This window comes from Balaenoptera acutorostrata, chromosome 19 (assembly GCF_949987535.1).
Source record: "Balaenoptera acutorostrata chromosome 19, mBalAcu1.1, whole genome shotgun sequence".
NCBI classification, from domain to species: Eukaryota; Metazoa; Chordata; class Mammalia; order Artiodactyla; family Balaenopteridae; genus Balaenoptera; species Balaenoptera acutorostrata.
In genome coordinates, this window is record NC_080082.1 from 51342462 (window position 1) to 51363088 (window position 20627).

Sequence of the window (20627 nt, forward strand, 5' to 3'; positions counted from 1 at the left end):
GGTTCACGTAGCATCAGATCTATCTATGCTTTTCCTTAATGTGGGGATTTTGGGTACAGAATTTAAGGAAGCACCAAAAACACTCAGTAATCAAGATAAATATTTTAATGTATTATCTTAAAAATAAAAATGATGAACAAAATCTCCCCTCCCCCCAATCCATGATGAACAAAACTGTCAAATTATGCCTCCTCTTCACCCCTCTCTCCCTCACCGCCGCCGCCGCCGCCGCCGCCGCCAGCTCGGAAAGTTTCCTCCAAGCTATACCTGTACCAGGGTTTGCTGGCTCGAGCCGCGGGGCTTCATTATACTACTACCACCAGGGAACATTTTGCTCTTTACCCAAGTCCAGCCTCTCCACTCCTCAAAATCCCGGGCACACAAGACGAAAGCCACTCCCACCGCCATTCCAAGTTGGCCCAAGCCAATCCTGCTCTCTCCGAAAACAGCCTTGGTGTTCCCTGTCTATACTGGTGCCCCCTCCCAACCTCGGGGACGTAAAGCCGGTATCACTCCTATCTGGGAGTCCCAACAGAGCATCACTCCGCTTCCCCACCCTCCAAGTGCTTTATTCTGAGCCGCGCCCACATCGGCCCGCCTCTGGTCCAGCCCGTGCCGACCCTGGTTTCAGCTCCGGGAAGGGGACACCAGTGGAGACTATGGTGGGGAAGCTTAGCTCCCCCGCGCCGCTGAAGGTCAGTGCGCACAGTCTGGTCACCCGCCGCCGCAACACCAGGCTCCAGGACCACATTTCCTAGACTTCTCGGGGGTGTCCGCGACGCTCTCGTGGCCTGCAGATCTCATTGGCCCTCGGCGGAGAAACTGGTGAACCTTGCGGTCTGGGCACCTTAACAACGGGCTCCTAAATTTGGCTGTATAAGAGGTGGATGTGAGAGTCACCCTGCGATGGAGAAGCCCACGCCCCTCTCCTCTCCATCCCAAGACTACACTCTCCAGAGGCCTCTGCGGCCACTTCCGCCCTCCCTTCCGCTCGCCCCTTAGCGTGAGGAGTCGGCGTAACAGGAACACTTCCGGCCGGTGGAGTCCGCCCATCAGGCCGGTTGGCAACGGGGCAGACAACAGTATTCGGGTCCTTCTCACACCTCTGCTCTTAGTTCCCGAGCTTCAGCCTCAGGATCGGTAATGTGCACCCCGCGTTCCGTGAGTGCCCAATAGTCACTGCCTCGTCCACTCAGCACGTCCCCATGCTTGTCCCGGTTTTACTCACGACGACACAGTCTGCCTTAGGGACAAACCCTTACTCCGCTGCTGGGGGATATGGGCTTCACTCTCTGGCCAGAGCTTGGGGCTGAGCTTGAGGGTGCTCGGTCACCCTGGGCCCTTTCTCCAGGGGTCTAGATGGGAATTGGCTTGTGGTGGTGAATTCTGTGACACTCCCAATCCCCAGTAGTGGGGCTCTGGAGCACACCCCGCCTGCACTTGGGAGGGGTTTTCCAACTAGGCATGCTCTTATATCTCTTCACATCCTCAGATCTGCCTTCTGAGACTTTGCCCTTCTTCAGGGAGAGCACTCAGGAGATCAGGAGAATGGCCACGGGGTTCCTGAAAGCCAAAAAAGAGGTGAGAATTTCCGTAAAATTCCATATTGGCTGTCAAGAGGATGAATCCATTCCCTTTTCTTGCTCTGGAGGCTGCCTTGTTGGTATTGGGCAAACTCTTTCCTGGTCCTGGAGGAGTGGCTTACATGGAGTTTCCCTCAACATTTCTTTCTGCTCCATCCATACTTCAGTCATCCTCGAAGTAGTTAATTGTGAACAACACACATGGAGCAATTTAAATAAAAATACAGGGACATCCAGGCTTAATTGTCCAGTGATAAGGATGAAAGGCAGGGACAGCAGAGTAGACTGTGGCCTGAAGTGGCTGGGGAGGACTTCCAGGAGAAGTAGGGCTGTTTGAACTACCCCTGCGAGTCTGGTAAATTGGAGAGTTGGTGAAGACATACCAGTGGGAGGGCAGGAAGAATGGTTAGTCTGAGGCTGGGCCAGTGGGCACACTGCCCTTAACACAGTGTGGGAAGATCGTATTTTAGGTTGATTTTTAAATAATGTACTGGTGAAGATACAGACTATCTTCACCAGTACATGGTATGGTCTGACCTGAATTTTACATTTGAGAGCATTTTCGGCGTCTGGCAATGGGGAGATTTCACCAAAAATTCTGGATTGCTTGCCTCTCAGAAAATAAACTGCACTCTACTTTGGTGTCAGGGAATTTGAGCTGAACAGTGTCTGCATCATTTGGACAGGTCCTGCAGTCTTTTTGCTGTAGTTTCCACAGTATCCTCCATACTGAGATTGAAACCATTGAAATCTAACGTTTTGCCTGTCTCTCTCAGTTTTATTACCTGCCTGGCCCCTGAAGGATTTTCGTTTTCCACCTCTGAGTCTGGGTGGCCAGGTCGAGTGCCAGGCTGAGGAGTGTAGACTTTGTCTTTGAGTAAGATGGATTTTGAAGGATGTTGAGAAGGGATTTGACATAGGAAATCAGAGCTATAAGCATATAGGAACTTAAGGGGAAACTTTCTAACCCCTGAGAATGGTGACTATGATGAGTTTGACTTACTTTGAATGTGACTGATATTTATTGAGCACCAACACAGTTGCCAGGCTTGTTTACTATCATTTTTGATATGCACTAACTTGGTTATTTCAGATCTGCCTTCATTGTCTTGATTTCTTATGTTTTTTAATACATTTATTTATTTTAATTATTTATTTTTGGCTGAGTTGGGTCCCCATTGCTGTGCATGGGCCCTCTCTAGTTGCGGCGAGCGGGGGCTGCTCCTCGCCGTGGTGCGCGGGCCCCTCATTGTGGTGGCTTCTCTTGTTGCGGAGCATGGGCTTTAGAGTGCAGGCTCAGTAGTTGTGGTGCACGGGCTTAGTTGCTCCACGACATGTGGGATCCTCCCGGACCACGGATCGAACCCGTGTCCCCTTCATTGGCAGGCGGATTCTTAACCACTGCACCACCAGGGAAGCCTTCTTGATTTATTCTTAATCCTGGTCTCCATGTTAGAGATTTACAATTTCCTAGGCATTATCAGAACAACTTTGAGAGTTCTGCGTTTCTCATTTGTAAAATATTATATTCATCTGAAAAGTGTTAGTACCAAGAATGCATAGGAAATCTGGGGCATTTCCTAAGGTAACATTGAATCTTTTGTGTGTACTTTCTTCACCACTCATAATGTTACTAGGGAAGCATTCTGATTTTCTGGGAAAAGCCAGAAATTTGTGTGAGCTGACTTTTCCTGCCCTTAATACTTTAAAAAAGAAAAAAGAAAAAAAAGCATTATGAAAACTTGATCAAAGTGCACAAGCATTTGAACTGATAAGTTGTTTAAGATGAAACCTCTGTGCCTAGAGGAGTACCTGGCACACATGATATGTTTGGTGCCTGGAGGAACCACACCTTAAAGAAATTAATTTGAAGGAACTAATAAGTAACAAGGGAGTTTCTGTTTGTTTTGATATGTTATTTGGGGCATGTAATTAACCACATATTTCAGGGTGTTTGAAGAGGATTTCCAGGTACTCTAATATGCATGACATCTGAATTACACAAAACAATTTAAGCAAATATACAGTAGGATATTAGCTATCACTGCCTGAGAGGGTAAAGTAGAATTTGTAACAAATGAGTTGGGCTGGCAGGCACATGATGTTACTAATTCTTAGTATTTTCTCCTTGATTCCATTGAACAAATTTGCTGAATGTTTACTGTTTGCAGAACTCTTGATAGACTACATTCAATGATGTGTAAAGCACAGCCTGCACACTTATGAGTCTTGCATTTTATTTTTAAATTTCTTTATCATTGGGATTTGGTTAATTTTATATACATACACACACACACCCCTACATACATACATTTTGATAGACCTTAATGATAAGATCATATTGTATTAAAGCTAGTGACATTATATCTACTCAGACCCATTTTTTAATAGATGAAGAAGGAACAACCAACATTTATCCAACTGAAAGCGATTTCAATATTAGTGCTTTGAGTGAATGATCCAATCCATTAGTTCTCAATTTGGGGGAACATTTAACTTGTTCTCAATATTTAACTGTTGCAAATAATGCTTCTGTGATCAACTTTGTGCATGAAATTCTTTTATAGATTTGTATTTATTCTCAAAACTAAAATATGACAAGGTGAGTAGAAATAAATATTTTGAAGCAGTGAGCACTCACACCAGTTGGAGCTTTGGAACCCTGCTTGTTCTAAAACATGTGATCCTATCAATTATTTCTTCCTTTTTTGAGATTCCCTTGTTCCATCACCATGTTTCACTTTACATTGTGCAGTTTTTTTGTTTTTGTTACACTGTGCAGTGTTACATTCCCAGGGTAGACCTGTCAGTGCAGATCTTCTTCTCTCATGTGAATGTTCACAATAATGTCCTGATTTGTTTCCCCATGTTGATATGTTCCTTTGCTACCCATTGCATCTGTAATCCTCATGTCCCCCAAACATTACAGTAACATCACTTTTCTGATCAGAAGTCTTCCTTCAGTGTCTCAACAACAGTGTCTTAGATATTCAGGGCAGTCTTCACTTCAAATGTGTTCTGTTTATGACATCATGTTCTGATTATTCATTCTGAAAATGTGTTTATTGCCAGCACAGTGGAGTAATCTCATATACACCTTTAATTTAGATTAAATTCATTTTTTAGGCACTTGGCTGGAAAAAGGGAGAAAAATAACTATTCAAGTCATTCAAATAAATCTATCCTCTATCACCTAATGACTTCATGCCTGGGAGGCAGTGAGAAATGGGAGGACTGAATCTGTTGCTGTCTGAATCTCTCTTAGGAGTTTGTAACAGCATGAGCATCTTGGCGATCAATTAACCTTGATCTCAAGGTTAATACTACTTGCAAAGTATTTTTCATATAACGTGACTCCTTTATCAATGTATAGGTTGGCCTTTGCTTCATAACAAACTACCCAAAACTTACTGACTTAAAACAAAATAATTTAGGGACTTCCCTGGTGGTCCAGTGGTTAAGACTCCGTGCTCCCAATGCAGGGGGCCTGGGTTCCATCCCTGGTCAGGGAACTAGATCCCGCATGCTGCAACAAAAGGTCCCGCATATAGCAACTAAAAGATCCCGCATGCTGCAACGAAGATCTCACACGCGGCAGCGAAGATCCCGAGTGCTGCGACTAAGACCCGGTGCAGCCAAATAAATAAATAAATATTTAAAAAGAAAAACAAAATAATTTATTAGCACACAATTTGATAGGTCAGCATTTTGAGCTGGGCACAGATGGATGTTTTGCAGGTTTCACTTGTGCTCTTGTTGCTGCAGTCAGCTGGTGGTTTGACTGGGGCTGGGTGACTATCCATGCATGACAGTTACCAAGCTGGTTGTCTCAGGTGTGTTGGTTTTTCTTGGTTCTTTTCCATGTAGGCTTGGGTTTGTTCTAGAGACTCTGCTTAGGCTTGATCAAACGATGGTCTTGGGTTTCCCTACACAGCAAGAGAGAGGACAACCCCAATGGACAAGCATGTTTTAAGCCTCAGCTCATGTTACGTTTGCTGATGTCCCTTTGATCAAAGCAGGGCACATAGCTAAGTGCAGAGTTGTGGAAGGGACTAACACAAGGGTGTAGATATAGGGAGACGTTATACAGTGGGGTTCATTACTGTAACTACCCTCTGGTCCCAGTGATCCATGTCCTTCCCTTGTGCAAGATAAACTCACTCCCCTCCCAAGATCCCCAGAAGTTTCATCCTCAAAGTCCAGTATCATATGCATATCAGTCTGGATGTGGCTAAGGCTTCTTCAGTGAAACTCCTTTTGAGTCAGAGATGTATACTAAAAAGACAATTTATTTGTTTCCCTCTACCCCCAACTACCCACCTAGCACACAGTGGTGAGACATGGACAGGAAAACTGCAATATACACTCCCATTCAAAGAGGGGAGGAGTTGGAGGCACATAGGAGGCCTCTTCATTTTGAACTGTCTCCAGCCCTTTTAGTCAAACTGATACGACTTCTTTAGAGTATATATATATATATTTTTTAATTTATTTTATTTAATTTATATATTTTTGGCTGCGTTGGGTCTTCGTTGCTGTGCATGGACTTTCCCTAGTTGCGGCGAGCAGAGGCTACTCTTTGTTGCAGTGTGTGGGCTTCTCATTGCAGTGTCTTCTCTTGTTGCAGAGCATGGTCTCTAGGCACGTGGTCTTCAGTAGTTGTGGGGCACAGGCTCAGTAGTTGTGGCTCATGGGCTCTAGAGTGCATGCTCAGTAGTTGTGGCTTATGGGCTTAGTTGCTCCGTGGCATGTGGGATCTTCCCGGACCAGGGCTCGAACCCATGTCCCCTGCATTGGCAGGCAGAGTCTTAACCACTGTGCCACCAGGAAAGCCCTGATATGGCTTCTTTAAAAACTCTTTGGGTTTCCCATGTATCAGATTATATTACTCTATTAAACAAAAAGCTACAATCACATTTCCTTTCCAGATAGGCCTCTCATCTTTGGGCAGGGTGTCAGTGCTGTGGAACAATACCTGTAAGAATCTCAGAAGCCCTTTTGTCTACTAGGCATCACCTTAACAATTTCAGAGGTCATAACATTTGGGTCTTTTAGCCAAACTCTTGATCTTTACCCTGAGGCCATTTCTTCTTTTGAGACTCTTGCTGGCTGGAGAGACTGGAGATGTAAAACAGTTTTATTTTCCAACCCAGCAAGTCCTGGCTTGTCTATATTATTTCCTCTAAATTATGCTTGCAAACTGCTTAGTTGCTTCTTTAACTCTTCTCTTTCTATACATTATCATGTATAGAAGCTAGCTAGAAGCATCCAGCTGAAGCTTTTAACAGGCTTTCAGGAGATCTATTTAGTCAGATGTGAGAATTCATTAGGTATTTTTTCTTTATCCTATATTAGTTCCCAGACTGCTAGCTGTATTGCTACTCAGTGGGAGAGGTTTGAAATGGATCATCCAGTTAGTGTTTACCATACCCTCCCTACATGCATGGGTCTCAGACAAAGAAACCATGAATCTTTCTAGAGCTGCAGGAATACCAGTTGTATTAAACTTGTTGAAATAATGTAGGTTGGTCTGTAACATAGCTCCTTTGTCAGAGATTTTCAAGGTATGTGTGTGTGTGTTTATTCTGAGGAGGATCTATAAGATCAGATCACTACAGGGACTGGGCAGGAACTTGAATGAGTGAATAGTCTTTTTCTCTCTAACATTTAATTATGAACAGCTTCAAACATAAAAAAAAAAAAAAATACAAAGACTTGTACCTTGACGTTCACATACCCACCACCGAGATTCAATAATGAGTATTTTGTAACATGTGCTTTACCACCTGTCTATTCACATGTGTAGTCCTCTACCATCAGTTCAAGGGTAGTATTCAAATATTGCCTTACATGCACAGTAGAGGACAGAGTTTTATATTCCTTTGACCTTTCAGACTCTCTGTAGGCTGCTACAACCTGCCTGCTCTCTTTCCCAACTAGCCACTTTTCATTCTTTATTCCCTCCCATCTCACATGCCTTGTCTGGAGTACCTAGCCTTCCTCGCTCCTTCATCCTTTGAATCCTGCCTAGCCTTTAAGACCAAGATCATACTGCCCTCTCATGAAACCATTTCTGATCTCTGTATCCTACAGTGACCCCTCCCTCTCCAGATTCCTCTGACCCAGTGATTTGCAACCATGACTATACATAGGAGCCCTTAAAAGTATAAAAGCCTTATCCCTGAAGAGCCTGATTTTATTGATTTGTGGTGGGACCCAGGAATCCGTAATTTAAAACACCACACAGAGAATTCCCTGGCGGTTCAGTGGTTAGGACCCGGTATTTTCACTGCCGAGGGCGTGGGTTCAGTCCCTGGTTGGGGAACTAAGATCCTGCAAGCTGCGCGGCACGGACAAAAACAAAACAAAAACCAAAAAAACCTCACCACCCACTTACTGTGTGGAGCAGTCAGTTGTCTGAGTCCTTACATTTATCAACTCATCTGATCCCCAGCACAACCTGGGAGATAAGCACTGTTATTCTCAGTTCAGAGAAGAAGAAACTGAGGTGCTGAGAGGTTAACTAATTTGCCTAAGGGTACACTAGTTGGGGACAGGTAGGTTCCAAATCCAGGCAGAGTGTTTTGAATCCAGGCTCTTCACCACCATCCACTTCCATTCCTCAGGCCCGAGCAGCACAAGTGGCAGTGTGAGGGAGGGGAAGGAGTGAGCCCTGCCTGAAGTATACGTAGTGGTGGGTTATTCATCCCCTGCCCCAGAGGCTGAGCTGCTTCATGTAGAACATAAATGCTTAGACCAAGTAGTCTCTGAAATTCTTCAAACTCAGCAAGAGGATTATTCTTTTAATGTAGTGTGTATGATGTCTTCCTCATCTTCCTGCTTAGATTTAAAGCTCCCAATGTGGAAGAACTTTTGCTTTTATCCCCCATGGCAGTGAGCCTAGCATGTTGACAGTGATAGGTGCACAATGATGCTGGCTAGATAGAGATGGGAGAGTAATGGTCTTTGAACTATTGGCACGAAGGTCATGTATGGGAGGAGAAAAATTCTTTTTTTCATTGGCTGTACATTAGACAAAAGACATTTACAAGAGAAAAACAATTGGCAATTTATTAACATGTGCATCATGCATACACATGGGAGTACTCAGTGATGGATAACTCAAAAGGGGTGGTTAGAACTTGAACTTATATAGCATCTTAACAAAATAGCAATAACTTTTGAGATGTGACAAGACAAAGGAAAAGGACTTTGCGTTTCTAGGCAGCAAATTGTGGGAAGGTTAATAATATATGGGGGAACTAATGGAAGATAAGGGCTAGTTAGTAAAGATTTGCTATGTAGATTTCTCTGGCGCCGATCCCTGGGCTGATAAGGGTCTAGAGTTGTATCTGGTGATTAATTTCTGTCCTCCTGGTAGAGAGGGGAAGGGGGACACCTTTGCAAATTTATGTTCTGCTTTTAGGCAAATGGGAGAGGGCAGAGAGCTTTTCTTGTGTCTGCTTATTAATTGCCTTCAGCTCAAAATAATCCTTATGCCAAAGTGGCATATTTTAGAGTGGTATATTCTGTTACCCTTTATTCATCATCCATAGTCAGGTCTAGAAATCTTCTCTACCTCCTCAGGGATGCCTTTTGATCTCTCATCCTGAGGTGTGGACAAGGCAGACTCCTGGATGAGCAGAGGTGTGTTTTGTGTTAAAAGGCGTTCATGGCGTTCGGGGATGTGGCTGTGGACTTCACCCAGGAGGAATGGAGGTTGTTGACCCCTGCTCAGAGGACCTTGCACAGGGAGGTGATGCTGGAGACTTATAACCACTTGGTCTCACTAGGTAAGAAGGGCTTCCCGTAGCACTTAAAGTCTGGCTCACAGAGTATTTTCTATATGTCACGAAGAAAGGCTACTCACAAAGCAGCTTTGTCTTAGGGTTGGGCTTCAAAACAAAAATTTACCTTTTTCCTCAGGTGGCTCTGGATTCAGTAGAGTTGAAAGCAGGTAGATTTATTCATATTGTGTATGCCACTCTGCATTTTTTTTTCTTACTTTATCTTGCCCCAAACCCAGGAGATTTTCATTCACCGTGTTAATATGCTGTTTTTCTGATCGGAGTCACCTTTTCTTAATCAACCCTTCTACTGCAGAGAGTTCACTATTCATAGGTCCTCTGTATCATCCTCTGGGTTTCCCTCACCATTTTGCCTCTGAGTTCTGGAATGGCCCCTTGAGCTCATAACCAAGAGTCTCCTTTTTTTCTTTCCTTATGAGCAGAAATTTCATTTTCCAAACCAAAACTCATTTCTCAGCTGGAGCGAGGGGAAGAGCCCTGGATAGAGGAGAGACAACGTCCGCTGGTTCTCTGTCCAGGTGAGTGTGACACAGGGTAGTTGGAACCGTCTGCAGCATGGCAGGTAGGGAAGGATGAGGCATCTCTCAGGTACTGGGAGGAAGCTCTTTTCTAGGCCCCTAGGTCCCTGGTAAGGCTGCCTGGCATGACCTCTTTTCCAGAATATCATCGTCAGTTTAAGGGAGGGACTTTCCTGGTTTCCTTGTCGCTTCCCTCCACCAGGAAGCCTCCCTTCCTCTCACTTGGCATTGTTTTCTGCGGGGGATACTTGTGACCAGTTCAGTCTGCTGCCATTTTCAGAAGTGAGTTTCATCCTATTTATTTTTGACTTGATATTTGGAAATTACTTCAAAATTACAGAAAATTTTCAAAAATAAAACTAGTACAAAGAACATTCTTATGTCCTCTACACATACACATATATGTATAAATATATATGGCATATATGTTTTTATAAAATGGCATCATAAAATCACCTACTAATATTTCACCCAGTTTGCTTTATCATTGGCTTGTGTGTCTCTTGTGTGCATGCTCTCCCTTCTCCCTCCACCATACGTATATTTGTGTGTGTGTGTATATGTAGGTTCATATGTGGATGTATGTTAAAAGATTTTCTAAGAATGGTGATATTCTCATATAACCACAGTACAGCTATCAACTTCAGTAAACTTAACTTCAACACAATAATTTTATCTAATACCTATCATCTACCTCTCATAATTGTCAGTAGACACAGTAATATTTTTTCCTCTCCAGAACATGACCCAGTAGTGCATTTACATGGCATATCTATTTAGTCTCTCTTAATATAGACCATTTCAATACCTCTCTTTAGAAGTATACAGTTCCACAGCTCCTTTTTTAACAACTTCATTGAGTTATAACTTATATACCATAATCTACTTATTGTAAGTGTACAGTTCAATTATTTTGAGTAAACTTTTAGAGTTGTGTGATTATCACATCCACACAACTTTAGAACATTCCATCACTCTAAAAAGTTACCTTGTGCCCATTTGCATCTATTTCTCCTCCCATTTGAGCTCCAGGAAACCAATGGTATGCTGTCTCTATAGATTTGCTGTTTCTGGACATTTTATATAAATGGTCTCATAAATATATATTTGTCTTTGTATCTGGCTTCAATACATAATGTTTTTGAGGTTCATCCATGTTGCAGCATGTACTGGTAATTCATTCCTTTTTATTGCCATATAATATTCCATTGTATTGATATACCACATTTTGTCTAGCTATTCACAGGTTGATGTGAATTGGATTGTCCACCTTTTGGTTATTGTGAATAGTGCTGCTAGGAATAGTCATGTACCAGTCTTGATGTGGACATATGTTTTCATTTCTCTTGCGTAGATAACTAGGAGTAGAATTTCTGGATTGTATGGTATGTTTATATTTAACCTTTTAAGAAACTGCATAATTATCTTCCCAAGTGGCTGTACATTTCTATTAGCATTTATGTTTTACATTTCTATTATGTTTATATTTTCTATTTTTGCATTTTCTAGTAGCAGTGTTTTAGAGTGTCAGTTTCTCTACATCCTTCCAAGCCAGCACTTGGAATTGTCTCTAATTTTGATTACAGACATTCTAGTGGGTATGTAGTGGTATTGCATTGTGGTTTAATTTGCATTTCCCTAATGACTGATAATGTTAATCTTTTCATGTGCTTATTAACCATTTGCATATCTTCTTTGGTGAAATAGCTACTCAGTTCTTTTGCCCATTTTTAAGTTGGATTGTTTGTCTTCTTTTTGAGTTGTAAGAATTTTTCATATATTCTAGACACAAGTCCTATATCAGATACAGGATTTTCAATTATTTTCAACTATGAAATGAAGTTTCAGAAAAAAGACAAGTCTGTGGATTGTCTTTTCATTCTCTTAATGGTGTCTTTTCAAGCATAAAGGCTTTAAATTTTGATGATGTTCAATTTAACAATTTTCTAATGGATTGTGCTTTTTGTGGTATAACTAAGAAGTTTGCTTAACTCGAGGCCACATAGATTTTCTTCTTTGGTTTCTTCTAGAAGTTTTATACTTTTAGCTTTTACACTTAGGGCTGTGATCCATTTTTAGTTAATTTTTATGTGTCATGTGAGGTGAAAGTCTAAATTCATTTTCTTGCATATGAATATTCAATTGTCCTGGCAGTATTTGTTAAAAATAGTATGCTTGACGTAGAGAATGGACTTGAAAGCATGGTGAGGGGGAAGGGTAAGCTGGGATGAAGTGAGAGAGTGGCATGGACATATATACACTACCAAATGTAAAATAGATAGCTAGTGGGAAACGGCCACATAGCACAGGGAGATCAGCTCGGTGCTTTGTGACCACCTGGAGGGGTGGGATAGGGAGGGAAGGAGGGAGACGCAAGAGGGAGGAGATGTGGGGATGTGTGTATATGTGTGGCTGATTCACTTTGTTATAGAGCAGAAACTAACACACCATTGTGGGGCAATTGTGCTCCAATGAGGGTGTTAAGAAAAAAAAATCGTATGCTTTCCCTCGTTTAATTGCCGTGGCTCCTTTGTCGAAAATCAGTTGACTGTAAATGATTCATTTCTGGACTCCTAATTTTGTTCCATTGATCTCTATGTTTCTTCATATGACAACAGCACACTATCTTCATTACTGGGGTCTTACAAAGTTTTGAGGTTGAGGAGTGTAAATACTCTAACTTTTTCAAAATTATTTTGGCTATTCTATGTTTTTTGAATTGACACATAAATTTTGGGTTCAGATTGTCAATTTCTACAAAACAAAACAAGCTTACTCTCGTTTTGATAGGGTTTGCATTGAATCTATCAATCAATTTAGGGAGAATCACCGTTTTAATAATATCGAGTCTTCTAATCTATGGTTGTCTATTTAGGACTTTAATTTCTCTCAGCAATGTTTTAAAATGTTCGCCTTTCATGTCTTGTGTCAAATTTATTCCTCAATATTTTATTATTATCTATGTTATTGTGAATGGTATTGTTTTCTTAATTTCATTTGTGGAATGTTCATTGCTAGTATGTAGAAATACAATTGATTTTTGTGTTTTGAGCTTTTATCATATTACCTTACTAAATACAATGATTACTTATTGTCTCTTTATTGAGGATTCCTTGGAATTTTGTACGTCCTGGATCATATAATCTGTGAACAAAAGAGAGGTTTACTTCTTCCTTTCCAATTTAGATGTCTTTAACTTCTCCTCTTCCTTGTTCTGCTACTCCCCTCCTTTAGCCTTTTGGCTAGAACTTCCAGTGCAGTGTAGAATGGAGTTGTTGATAACAGACATTCTTGTCTGGTTTCTGAACTTAGAGGAAAATATTCAGTCTTTTATCATTAAATATTATGTTAGCTGTAGGTTTTATGTAGATGCCCTTTATCAGGTTGAGGAAGTTCCATTCAATTCCTAGTTTGTAGAGTATTTTTACTAAGAATGGGTATTGGATTTTGTTAGATATTTCTGCATCTGTTGAGATGTTCATGTAGTTTTTGTCTTTATTTTGTTAGTATGGTGTATTTCATTAATTGATTTTCAGATGTTAAATGAGCTTTGCATTCCTGGAATAAATCCTACTTTATTATAATGTATAATTCTTTTTAACTTGCTGCTGGATTTAGTTTGCTAATATTTTGTTAAGGATTTTTTTCACCTCTGTTCATGAAGGGTATTTATCTGTATTTTACTTTCTTTTTGATATCTTTGTCTGCTCTGGTATCAGGATAATGACTACATATAATGAGTGGTGAAATTTTCTCTCCTCTATTTTTTGTAAGAACTTGTGAAGAATTTGTATCATTTCTTCTTTAAATATTGGTTAGAATCCCCCAGTGAAGACACTTGAACAAGGGCTTGTCTTTGTGTGAAGACTTTTAATTACTAATTCAGTCTTGTTACTTGTTACAGGTCTATTCAGATACTCTAGTTTTTATTGGGTTAGTTTTGATAGTTTGTGTTTTTCTAGAATTTTTCTGTTTTGCCTTTGTTGTCCAGTTGTTGGCATAAAGTTGTTTATACTACTCCCTTTTAATCCTTCTAATTTCTGTGAGGTCAGTAATGATGTTCCCTCTTTCTTTCTTGATTTGGTAATTTCTGTCTTCTCTATTTTTCTTGTTCATTCTAGCTAAAGATTGTTCAATTTTGTTGATCTCTTCAAAAATCAACTTTTAATTTCATTGATTTTCTCTACTCATTCTGGTTTTCTATTTGATTAATTTTTTATAAATGTGTATTATTTCTTTCCTTCTGCTTATTTATTAATTTGCTCTTTTTGTAATTTCTTAAGATAGAAACTTAGACAGTTGATTCGAAACCATTCTTCTTCCTTAATGCAGGCATTTAAAGCTATAAATCTCTCTCTAATCACTTCTTTAGCTACATCCCATAAATTTTATTATGCTGGGTTTTGTTTTCATTCTGTTCGAAATATGTTTCAATTTCTCTTCTGATTTCTTCTCTGTCCCTGAGTTACTTAGAGGTATCTTGTTTAATTTCTACGTATTTGTGGATTATCCATCTTTCTTTCATTTGTTGATTTCTAATTTCATTCCTTTGTGGTAGAAAAACATGCTTTATATAACTTTAATGTTTTTAAGTTTATTGATATTTGTTTTTTGGCCTAGCATATGATCTGTTCTGAAGAATGGTCTATGTGCACTTAAAAAGAATATGCATTCTGCAGTCATTGGATGGAATGTTCCATACATGTCAGTTTGGTCAAGTTGATTTATTAAGTTTTCTGTATCCCTGGAGATTTTCTGTCTAGTTGTTTCTATTATTGAGAATAGAATAGTGAAATTTCCAATATTGTTGAATTATCTAATTCTTCTTTTAGTTCTGTAAGTTTTTGTTTCATGCATTTTGGGGCTCTGTTTTTAGTTGTGGATACCTTTATAATTGTTTTATTTTTCTGATTTATTGCCCTTTTGTCTTTATGAAATACCCCTCTTTTTGTCTAGCAATAATCCTTGTCTTGAAATCTATTTTGTCTACTATTAATATAGTAGCCATTCCAATTCCCTTGTGATTACTGTTTGCATGGTATATCTTTTTTCATCCTTTTAACTTTTAACCTACTTGTGTTTTTGGATCCAGAATGTGTCCCTTGTAAATAGCACATTGTTTGATATTGCTTTTTTAATCTAGTGGGATAATCGCTGCCTTTTGTTTGGAGTGTTCAGTTTGTTCATATTTAATATAATTATTGATATGGTTTAAATCTGTCATTTTGCTATTTATTTTTAATATGTCTCATGTCTGTATTTCTCTAGCCCCTTTTATGGCATATTGTTGTTTTTTTTTTTTAATTTAAGTGTACTATTTTAATTTCACTCTTGATTTTAAATTTGTTTTGGAGTTATTTCTTAATGCTGCTCTAGGAAATAAAATATGCACCTTAATTTATCACAGTCTACCTCTAATTAATACTAACTTAGTTCAAGTAAAATATTTATACATATATTATAAAGCCCACAATATTGTGTTATATTTATTGCCTTTTATAATAGTTTTTTGTATTTTAGAGAAATTAAGAGGAAAATATACATATGTTATCTTTTATATTTACCCACATATTTACCAGTTTCAGTGGCCTTCATTTCTTTCTTTTCTTTTCTTTTTTTTGATCCTGCCACGTGGCATGCGGGATCTTAGTTCCCTGACCAGGGATCAATCCTGCTCCCCCCACAGTGGAAGCATGGAGTCTTAACCACTGCACTGCCAGGGACGTCCCTTGGTGGCCCTCATTTCCTCTTGTGGATTTGAGTTAGTGTCTCATGTCATTTCTTTTCAACCTGAAGGACTTACTGAGTATTTCTTATAAGGCATGTTTGCTATCAACAGATACTCTGAGTATTTGTTAATCTGAGAATATCTTTATATCGATTTCTCTTTTTCTTTTTGGCTGCATCATGTGGCTTGTGGGATTGTGGGATTTTAGTTCCCTGACCAGGGATTGAACCTGGGCCCTCAGCAGTGAGAGCTTGGAGTCCTAATCACTGGACCTCCAGGGAATTCCCTCAATTTCACTTTTGAAGCATAGTTTTGTGAGAATAGAATTCTTCATAGATAGAAGTCTTTTCTCTTTTATTTCAGCACCTTAAGTACATTATTCCACTGCCTTCTGGTCTCCATTGTCTCTGATGAGAAGTTAGCACTAGTCATATTGTTTTTCCCCTTGTACATGTTGAGTCATTTTTCCTTTGCTGTTTTCAAGATTTCCTTTTTGTCTTTTTTTTTTCTGATAGTCAACATTTTGGCTATGATGTGTCTAGCTAGGATCTCTTTGTGTTTATTTTGGGGTTTGTTGAGCTTCTTGGATCTGTAGATTGTTTTTCATCAAATTTGGAAGTTCTTTTTTTTTTTTTTAATTTGGAACTTTTTAAGCCACAATTTCTTCAGATTTTTTTTCTGCTCTTTTCTCTCTGTCTTCTCCTTCCTGAGTTACCATTACACATAGGTTTGGTTTACCTGATGGTGTCTTACAGGTTTCTGGGGCTCTTTGTTTTTCTTCAGTCTTTCTTTAACTCTGTCCTTCTGTTTTAGGTAATTTCTATTGATTTATCTTCAGGTTCACTGGTTCTGGTGCAAAGTCAAATATGTTGTGGTATCTCTCTAGTAACTTTGTAATTTTAGTTATTTTACTTTTTAATTTCATAATTTCCTTTTGTTTCTTATTAATTGTTTCTGTTCTTTATTGAGATTCTCCATTTTAAGTTGTTATCATACTTACCTTTAATTTTTCACACATTGTTTTCTTTAGTTCTTTGAATATATTCATAGTATCAGCTTTGAACTCTTCTTTTTTTTCCCCCCTATATCAGCATCTGGGCCCACTCAGCAACAATTTCTATTGGCTGCAATTTTTTCCCTAGGTATGTGTCACTCTTTCCTGTTCCTTTGAAAACTGGATATTTTAGATATTATATTGTAGCCATACAAAAAACAGGGTGCAGGCTGGATTATAAAAAATAGATCTTGGGAAGTATGGCTGAATGGGAGACAGCTTGTGATGTGAACATATTATGAATGACCAATGGGCAAAGCAAAATGGCCTAGGCAACCCTACCTATGACTGCTTTGACTAAAAACATTCTTTATTCAGCAGGATCAAAGCTAGAAATTCAACCTTGTCCCTCCTGTCCTCTGGCATTCTCTAGTCAACAAGCCCTCAGCCAACATGTGTGGCTCAGTCATCTCCCTCAGTTTTTCTCAAGTTTATGTGCAGGAAATCATCTCCATTCAGGGAAACAATATTCAGAAGATCAGAAACAGCAGCAGGAGCAACTCTTTGATCAAACCTGCTCAAGCAACAAAGCAGAAATTCAAGAGAGAGAAGATTTCAAGCTTTTGTTTGGGAGAGTAAGTAAAAGCAGCACTTCAAAGGCATTGTCCAGAACCCTGGAAGAACAGCCAGTAAGGCCCAAGGAAGACAACACAGTGGTGGACATAGGGCCCAGCCCTGCCCAGAGGACAAACCTAGAGGAAACAGACAAAATATTACATGGTTTAGAAGTCTCAGGATTTGGAGCAATCAAATATGGAGAGTTTGGGCTAGGCTTTATCAAGGAGTCAAACCAGCTCAACCTCCAGAAGACACACACAGGGGAGACCGCTTACATGTACACTGAGTGGGGACAAAGCTTTAGCAGTATGTCAGTCCTCATCAAAAACCAGAGGACACACTCTGGGGAAAAGCCTTATGTGTGCAGGGAATGTGGACGAGGCTTTACCTGGAAGTCAAACCTCATCACACACCAGAGGACACACTCAGGGGAGAAACCGTATGAGTGCAAGGAGTGTGGACGAGGCTTTACTTGGAAATCAAACCTCTTCACACATCAGAGGACACACTCAGGGGTCAAGCCTTATGTGTGCAAGGAATGTGGGCAGAGCTTTAGCCTGAAGTCAAACCTCATCACACACCAGAGGGCACACTCTGGGGAGAAGCCTTACATTTGCAAGGAATGTGGACATGGCTTTCGCCAGCATTCACACCTCATCAGACATAAGAGGACACATTCAGGAGAGAAGCCTTATGTTTGCAGGGAGTGTGAGCAAGGCTTTAGCCAGAAGTCACACCTCACTAGACACTTAAGGACACACACAGGAGAGAAACCTTATGTGTGCACAGAATGTGGGCGTCACTTTAGCTGGAAATCAAACCTCAAGATACACCAGAGGACGCACTCAGGGGTTAAACCTTATGTGTGCCTGGAATGTGGGCAGTGCTTTAGCCTGAAGTCAAACCTCAACAAACACCAGAGGTCACACACAGGGGAGAAGCCATTTGTATGCAGGGAGTGTGGGAGAGCCTTTACCCGGAAATCAACCCTCATCACACACCAGAGGACACACTCAGGGGAGAAGCCATTTGTATGCACAGAGTGTGGGCGAGGCTTTAATGATAAGTCAACCCTCATCTCACACCAGAGGACACATTCAGGGGAAAAGCCTTTCATATGCAGGGAGTGTGGTAGAAAGTTTAGCCAGAAGCCAAACCTGTTTAGGCACAAGAGGGCACACTCAGGGAATATACCCTTTGTGTGCAGGGAGTGTGGACAAGGCTTTTGTGATAAGTTAACTCTCATTACACACCAGAGGGCACACTCGGGGGGGAAGCCTCATGTATGCAGGGAGTGTGGGCAAGGCTTTAGCCGGCAGTCACACCTTATTAGACATCAGAGGATCCATTCAGGAGAGAAGCCTTATATTTGTAGGAAGTGTGGGCGAGGCTTTAGTCGGAAATCAAACCTCATCAGACATCAGAGGACACACTCAGGATAGAAACCTTGTGTGGACAAGTAGTGAAACCTTTAGCCAATAGTCACACTGCATGAGACACCAGAAGTCCCACCCAGGGCTGTAGCTTTAGTAATAAGTCAGCCATTGCCAGACACTAAAGTAGAGACATCTTATGTGTGATGGGGGTGTTCACGAGACTAATGGTAACGGTCAACATCTCCAATCCACCTGAAGGAGAATTGCTGGCCCATTTTCAGGGGCTCTGGCTTTCCCTAGTGGGGATGCTAGGTTGTGGAAGGTCTCTCAGGTAACTTGATGGAGAGAATACTTATTAAGTAGGTTGAAATTAGAGAATTGATACTATTCCAATATCATTTCCCAAGTATACTTGAACACTCCTTCCACAGTAACCTGGATGTTACAAAAACAGCAATTCTAGAATCCGTCTCTTGATGTCTGTCTTACCTTCTGAGAACAAGAGACAGAAACCATGGCTGATTTAATCTTGGTTCCACAGAGCATGACCCAGCAGAGTCAGCTTCAGGGAGAGTCTGGAAAATGGTCAACTCACGGGGACAGAGATAGTGCTTGGGTAGAAGGTTTTATTATACAAAAGGCTGACAGGGAAGAAAGATTGTAGGCATCCTAGCTCTAAGTTTGGGAAGAGGTGTCCATTTTTGGAAATATCGTATCTTTGCTTGCTTCCTGGGGCTTTCTCTGGTTTTCAGGTTGAATCCATACTAAAAATGTTTTTATTGACTAGTGTTTTTAGACTAGAAATGTACTATGTAGTGTTATGAAGAAAGTATGTACACATATACAGAAATACAAAATAAAATTACTTTCTATTCTTTGAGTTACCATACAGCATCCCATTAGTAATTATTTGGTTTAAATTTTTCCTACCATTGTAAAATATACTACTTTGTTGGTTGAGAATACTCTTTGAAAATGGCAGTGTCCCACAAATTCATTTAGAGTCGTGTCCCAAGGCCCAGTTTCTTTTCATGAAACTTGACTAAATGACTGTGAATTTTATCTGGAAAATAAGTTTTCTAAGAACAGGCAGGAAAATATAGAAATTGTATAATAACTTATCTTTTTATCTCTGTACAGGTATTTAGAATAGATTTGAAAACATAAAAGAACAAAGTATATGAGTATTTAGAAAGTGGTGATGTAGAATTTAAAGTACAATACTCAGTGGTTGGGTCATTGGCTTTCAGTTTAGGGAAAAAATAAACATAGGTCCCAAAGTCTCGATATCCAAAGGAGTTTGAGTTAGAGAATCACTATCTCAAATAATATGAGGTGTAAGAGTCATAATTTTTGTTCAAAATCTAAGTTTGAGTGGACTGAGCAGAACCTGGTGAAAAATTATGAAATATTATCTTAAATGGAGCAGCTGGCATGGCCTGCCCTTCTTAGCCCTCCCCATGGTAAATCCTGGCCTCATGCTATTACATTTTCTCAACAGAAAAATACCTTTTGAGTTTTAATCTCTTTAAGTCTTAGAACTTAATTACTCTTTTCCATAAAATCATGTCACAAAAATAAAGATTCCAAAATTAAACATGTACCTTTCACCAGTTTTTTAGCTTTCGGAAGGAATATTTCAGTTTTCAGTGTAATTGCTTCATAAAAAATAAAAGATTTTGCCTTAAATTGTTTAAAACTCTCAACAGGAAAAAATAGAGCACTGCTGGTATATGAAGATTTAAATAGATTCAAAGGGATACAAACTCTGGGAAACATTTCTATGGAGCAGCAACCAAACAGAAAGATCTGGAAATGTTCTGAGAAATAGGTAGAAAGAAGTCCCATCCTTTGACCCTGCCCAAGCCCACCTCTACTGATTCTTAAACCCACATCAGGCCTTCTGCTTAGAACCTCTCAGAAGAGACAGAATTAGGACAGGTAACCTGAGTTGTCTGCCTGGGCCTAGCATTAAAATCTGTGTGCAAATTTGGAAACTGAT

The 20627-nt window shown here is 40.2% G+C and overlaps 2 protein-coding genes across 3 annotated transcripts; both read left to right on the plus strand.

The window, feature by feature from the left end:
• Positions 1–1003: 1003 nt before the first annotated feature.
• On the plus strand, positions 1004–17146 carry LOC130704536 (zinc finger protein 875-like). 2 transcript variants are annotated; one of them, XM_057533429.1, is made up of 7 exons: positions 1004–1140; positions 1493–1581; positions 9250–9376; positions 9814–9909; positions 10112–10191; positions 16729–16779; positions 17013–17146. In XM_057533429.1, the coding sequence occupies exons 2-6, from the start codon at positions 1549–1551 to the stop codon at positions 16777–16779; spliced, it is 387 nt and encodes a 128-aa protein (XP_057389412.1). In that variant the 5' UTR covers positions 1004–1140; positions 1493–1548; the 3' UTR covers positions 17013–17146. The 2 variants fall into 2 exon arrangements, with proteins under 2 accessions (XP_057389412.1, XP_057389413.1); XM_057533430.1 differs by having other exon boundaries at positions 17010–17133.
• ZNF875 (zinc finger protein 875) lies at positions 16827–19505 on the plus strand. Its single transcript, XM_057533319.1, has one exon. It carries the CDS (start codon positions 16976–16978, stop codon positions 18689–18691), a length of 1716 nt encoding a protein of 571 aa, XP_057389302.1. The 5' UTR covers positions 16827–16975; the 3' UTR covers positions 18692–19505.
• Positions 19506–20627: the final 1122 nt, after the last annotated feature.